At 34.5% G+C, this 6,577-nt stretch overlaps 1 protein-coding gene across 2 annotated transcripts in view; it reads right to left on the reverse strand.

The window, feature by feature from the left end:
- CDH8 (cadherin 8) overlaps positions 1–6,577 on the reverse strand; it is a 395,507-nt gene that overhangs the window by 75,574 nt on the left and 313,356 nt on the right. For both annotated transcript variants that reach the window (XM_017860108.1, XM_017860107.1), the window contains exon 9: positions 5,165–5,286. In XM_017860108.1, coding sequence (XP_017715597.1) covers positions 5,165–5,286 — 122 coding nt within the window. The remainder of the gene's footprint in view (positions 1–5,164; positions 5,287–6,577) is intronic.

Here is a 6,577-nt window from a genome sequence, read left to right on the forward strand (position 1 = left end):
GCCAAGCTCCCAGAGAAGGAATGCTGAGTATACGTTAGATGTGTATGTACACTTTTCACTTATGTAAGCAATAAGCTTTCTCAATTACTTGCATCTCCATAGCCACCACCTTAGACCTGGCTACCATTATCTTTTGCAGTTACAGCTTCCTAACTGTGCTTCCTGCTTAATCATGTGTGTGCATATGTGTATTTTATTCAAGCATAAAACTCTTTATGTTCAATCTCATTTTTGCTTATTACATGCTAGTCACAAGCATCTTCCACTCAATGATCCTTCCACTCTGAAGGGTCAGTGACCCTTCAGGATATTTGCACATGCCTATTCTGTTGGCTAGAAGACTGCCTTCATGCCCAGCTCTTTCTCTTTTTTTTCCAGTTTCACCATAAACAATACTCATTTCAAAAGTAACTTTATTTGACAATACTACATAAAGTAGATCCCTGAGTTTTCATTGTTCCTCTCTGTCTAGTTGCTTGAATATTGATTTCAAGCCAGTTTTTAAAATTTTAAATTATTTTATTTATTCATTCTATTCTTTTCACAGAATCTCTTCTTCACTAAATTCCTAAGAAAAAATAATTTTTGACCCTTTCACATTGTTTCTTCAGATTGTATTACAACAATTAGCATCTTGCAGATGGGAAATAAATATTGTCCAATAAATAAATGAGGAATTTTTCATCTGAAGAGGTTAGCATGCATACTGTGTGTTTATGAGTGGAACAGGTGTTTCCATGATAATATCTAAGAAATTACTTTTTGAAGTATCTGTCATTGCTGAATGAAATTATTTAGAACCATGATTCTAAGATTTTGTGAATATCTGTTACGTGTCAAGCATTGGCTAGATATATATCATCCAGAAGCATGAGTGACTCTCTTTTATTTGAACTTTGATACTCCCATAATAAACAAACTTTATATTTCTGCAATGTTGGTCAGAGACAAAAGATGAGGTTAAAGAAGAGAAACCAAAATATTTTGTTTCTCTTTTTTAACTCAGATATAATTACTTGACACCAAAAGTAACTTGTATGATAGTGACGAAGCTCAAATTATACTCCACTAGATTTATTTACAGTTACAGAAATTCTTTCCTGAAGAATAACTGAAACTGCCCATCACCTCTCAAACAATAAATATTTTCTGAGACTGAGCAAAACACCTTACTTCATGCCTCAGAAGAAAATATTCAATTCAGTCCCTGCACTGACAGATTATCCACAGAAAGTCACCCTAATTCTGTATATGGTAACCAAGAGGTTAATATCTGAAATAAAATCCAAGGAAGATCCTAGTAAGGAGGTAAGAGTTAGAACACAATTATGGAAGGTCCTCTGGCCAACACTGGTCACTGAAGTTCTATATTTTTCCTTCGCGTTTGTTTCTGAGTGTGAGGTTGTCAAGTGTATTGAAGGAAGATACTGATTTCTCCACATTTGTTACCTGTTCCTCCACTCGTCCAGCCAGATTACCATTCTCTTCAGAAAGACTCTGGTTTATCCCCAGCTGTCTCCTTTTCAGTACTTGATAGATGTTTTCTGTCTCTGGTGAAACTTGTCCTATATTAAGAGGTCTTTTCATTGAGATAGCTCCATTTCCCCTTCTCCCTTCAGCATCCCACCTGTCCAGAAGATTTGAAACATTTTCTGCAATTCTATCATTTATAATTTTAATTAAATGTTTGCCAGAGAGAAAATTCCATGAAGGTTAAAAAAAAAAAAAGGCTGATTTTGGGGGTGTGGTATACTGCTATATTTTCAGTACCTAGCCCAGTCCTGGAACATAGTTCATGTTCGGTGAGTATTTACTGACTGACAGAAACACATCACCCTATCAGACACACAAACTGTCAGACATATATTTGGCTTTCTGATTTTGGAATCTCAACACACATTCCCATTTTTGCCATGGACATTAGAGAGGAGTAAGTGGAGAATATCCTATTTAACCTTCCTGTTAAACTGGGAGCCAAGTAATCTGCAAATGACTATATCATGTCACCACTGAATTAGAGTCGAAAGGTGTATACCATCTTAAGTCTTTTGACTTAAAACAAATTACCTGAAACTATCAGATTTTTCAAAAAATATAGATAATTAGCAATGATAACATATATTAACATTTAATTATGCAACAGAGGGATTATTTAAAAGGATTCTAATCAAACATGATTCAGGTGGATTTTGTGTAATGGACTGTGAACCATTACTCCCTACTGAGGTTGTGGTTACACTTTTGAGAGAACAAATTCAAGGGAAAGTCACCTTTAACTTCAGAATCATGAGAAGGTGGAAGGAGCACATATGATTTCCAATTCTACTTTCAAAGTGAATCTAGACCTATTTTAGCTCAGATGTATTATGAACTGGAGATAACTGCCTAGACAAGAGAAAGTAACCTCCCTCTTTTCTTCTTCTTTTCATTCTGACTGTGTTTAGATGAGTTCAATTCAGTGGAAAAAATATAAAGCACAACAGAATTCTCTATGCTCATGTTGATACTCATTTTCATTTTATGAGCCCTTTCGAAAACCTGTTTACATAGGTCCTCTCAGTCCAGACAGTTTATACAGCCTGGATTTTTGTTAATGGCTTATCCTTCCTTGATTATTGCTAATAATTTCCAGCTACACCATCTCCCAAGAAGCTGATCCCCTGAGTTTAGCCTTAAATCCGCACCTTCCAGCCAAACAAGGCATTTGAATGTCACCTGCAGTTTTTCTGAGGCTGTTGTAAAGCAGACATAAATTGTTTAAGAATATTGAGAAAACTATGAATTAAATGGCTCATTCGGTTTTTGACATTTATTTTTCATGAGCATGTGATCATCTGCTAAGGAATATTTTAGTTCCATAGTGAGTCAGTCATTTGTGTGGTATTATGAGAGATGATTGAAAGTATATCTTTGTTGAACTTCTATAAGTAAACACTTGTGTGAATAACAAATACAAATTTTGGTAAATGTTAAATATAAAAATTAGATCATTGAGCATTAGACGTGACTTAGAAGTGATGTAAGGAATAAAACCTGAATTCTGACTAGCACAAAGGATTCAAAGAGTTCAAGAAAGTTGTTTCAACAACAGCATGTACATCAGTCAGCCGTATGTCCAAAAATGTTGCTAAGCCATCAAAGATCTGATCCTTTCATGTAGCTAATGAACTCTAATAAATATGCCTAAACAGATCATTAGAGGATAAGATGGTGTAGCACACATACACAAAACATAAGCGGTTCTTCAGACAAAGAGTCATTCATTGTGATTTGCAAAAATCATAAAACAAAGAATCAATTTTTTATTTTGGTTTTGCATAGGAAAGACGAGAAAACAATGCATTTTTTTCTGAAGTTAAGAAGAATGACTGAGAAATCATTAAAACTTTGAAAACAGTCAAAATCACAGGGCAAACCTACAAATTCCCAAAGATCCAAGAAGCATGCTTGTCAATAACACAAGTGAAGCCAATGTTGAGTTTTTGAAATATCAATGTCATTGACTCCTTGAACTTACGTGATAAGGTCTGCATGATCAATGGAGTTTTATTTAAATTCTGAAGTATTTTACAGACTCTATGTGATTGAAAAAGTCTAGCTTATCAGTCTGTGATTTGGCTACATTATCTCAGCAATGATCTGGTCCACACAACAACCATATCCTTGAAACAACCTGACATATTTTGATCAAACTCTCTCTGACAACTCAATCTACCAATTTAGGTAAATGATATTTATTGATATATGTGTATACAAAAACACATACGCACTCCCTTCTCAAAGGATCACAAATGAAGATGCTCAAAACATGTGATTGACGGGGGTAATTCCACATAATAAAATTAGGAAACATTTAAGCTAATGTTAGAATGTTATAAAAATAAACATATATCTCTACTAAAGCTGAATGCTTTGATGAGATCTTGTCTAGATGTTTAAAAGTTAATCAGTTTTATTATTAGAATTTTAACTTTAATGTGTGTGTGTGTGTGGGCGGGGGGATGTCTTATTCTGGTAGATGGAAACGATGCTAATCCTCCAGATACATGGGAGTAGTCTATGGGGAAATGCCCAGTGTTTTATAGGAGGGTAACAAATTGATCATTTATAATAAAAGCATACAGCTACAGTACCAGTCCCTTCTTTAGGGGAAAAAAATCTGACTCTTGTCAGGTAAGCTGCTTAGCAAATAGTAAGTATAATTCCTAACACCCACATGAGGCACAAGAATAGTTGGATTAACAACTCCAGTGTCATACCGTCAGCTGCTGTTTATTTAAATTAAAATGTCACCATCCAGAAATAAATTAGGAAGTTGAAAAATGATAAATTTCTTAAACATACAGTACTTTGGTACCTTGTTCAAATAAATCTGTTACATTTATGGTTTTGCAGAACTTTACATAGGCTATTTCCATTTTGACATTCAGAGTATAGCAGATATTTGTTTCTGTTCATTTTGTTTAACTCTTTTCCTCGCTTTCTTCCTCTCTCTTTTTCTCTCTGCCTCCCTCCCTCCCACTCCCATTCCGGTTCCCTCTCCCTCTCCCTTTCCTTCTCCCTCTCTCTCGCTTTCTTTATGTTTCTCTTTTCAGTTTTCATTTCCCCATCTATGCTATATGAGGCACAAAAAATGTTCTACTAATACACACATCTAAAACGCGTGTTGTTCATCTTATGCTGATCTAAATGTATATACATATATACAGATTTCAATATTCACTTCCTACAACTTTCTATAAACCACTGGTCTTCTTGGGTTTCACTGTTATTTGTTATTCATATGTTTGCTATGAAACAAATGTCTCCTCTCCATGAGGTTTTACCTTGCTTTTTGTCATTTGAAAGTAAAAATTCAGCCCCCATCACTCTAAGACATCCCCTGCTATCATCCATATCCCAAGATATTTTAAGACAGTGATTTGGCTCTGGGTTCGTGGCACAGCAGGTTGTTCCACTTTAGGAGCCAATTTGGTCATAAGTAGGAAGAGAAATAACATCTGATGGAGAAAAAAAATTCCCTCTCTGTTCCCATTTGGATGTGTTTCTTGCCTGAGACTTTGCAGATCATAAATGATGCAAATGCACAATATAATGCAGGTTAATCAAATATGAGACAGTTGTATACAAACATATTCAGCATTAACAACATGGAGATATTTACTTGGCCGGGTTTTCCATTTTCACATAAAAATGCCTCATATTCGGATGCGAATTCAGGGGCGTTGTCATTGACATCCAGCACTTTAATAGCAACAGGTACTCGTGATATCTGACTGTGGTTCCCTATGGGAAGGAAAAAATAACATCAGCATTGAGGGTATTTCATTTTAACGTGCAACTCAACTTTCTCTTGAAAGCATGTGGGTCTGTTTCCAACTTCCCTTAATTAGGATGTTTTCAACATGGTGATTATAGAGTCTGACCAAGTAAGAAAAATAGCAAGTGCTTGACTGCTTTAAAAAAAAAGCATAAATTGTTATTTCAAACACCATTTGCTGGAGTTTAGCTTGATAAAGACCATATCTGAATAAATTAAAAGAGGTTTCTTTGATAAAGCAAGCTTTATTTTAGTGATAAAATACATTCTTTAAAAGAAAAGTGTTGTATACAACAAAAATGTATCTCTTTTTTTCTTGAGTAGAGCATAACCCATTTTAAGCTATTACTTGCTTGACTGGCTGTATAATAGAGATGAACACTTAAAACCTAGCAAAAGGCCAGAACCAAATCACTTGTTGAGAAGTGGTCCTTAACAATGATAAAAGAGATAAGATTAAAGATGAAGTATCATATATTTTATGAATTGCATTTTCATTAAAATTGACCCTGGAATATTTTGGATAAGATGATCCCAAGTCATTTTAATATTGTCATTTTCATGAAGATTTTTGTCAATGTAAATGAACAATAATCTTCTAATCTTTCCAGGTTAATTCCAATAGCAGATAACTCAATACAAAATCCTTAATCCCCAAATCCTTATTTTTTAAAATTATATATACACACATACACATAGAAGGAGATCTAGTCCATTAATACATTGCTGACTTAGGCCATGTTCGATTTTCACTTGCAATAAATGAAATATAGTTTGACTTTGACTGTACTGTGTAATAATCTTTTGAGCTGTTATAAATTATACAGAATGCACTGGAGATGGCCAATTATTTATTTGTGTTTCTGTGGTACTGAATATTTATAAGCAAGTCGAGAGGGGAAAAAATTTGGCTTTGAATATTGACAAACAGACTTGCATTTGATATATCAAACTCCTCTTTTTGACAATTGATTACATTTGGAGCTCTAAAATACTCGTTTTTTTGGTTAAAGACAAAAGTACTCCTAAAGCATACACCAAATAGCTATAGCTATGCTACAGATTTACAGTTGGTTTGCCCTGCTGGCTCTGCTACAAGATTTGAATGTAGTTGAGTGCCATGACAACTCTCCAATATTCTAATTTGGTTAACTACAAGTGGCTGAATACTATCCCGAGGAATTAAGGGAACTTGACTTCACTTCCCAAAAATCAAGGTAATGGCCTGAAATGGCTCACTGGAGATATATATATATA

This window comes from Rhinopithecus bieti, unplaced genomic scaffold (genome assembly GCF_001698545.2).
Source record: "Rhinopithecus bieti isolate Rb0 unplaced genomic scaffold, ASM169854v2 scaffold_49371, whole genome shotgun sequence".
In the NCBI taxonomy this organism is placed as follows: domain Eukaryota; kingdom Metazoa; phylum Chordata; class Mammalia; order Primates; family Cercopithecidae; genus Rhinopithecus; species Rhinopithecus bieti.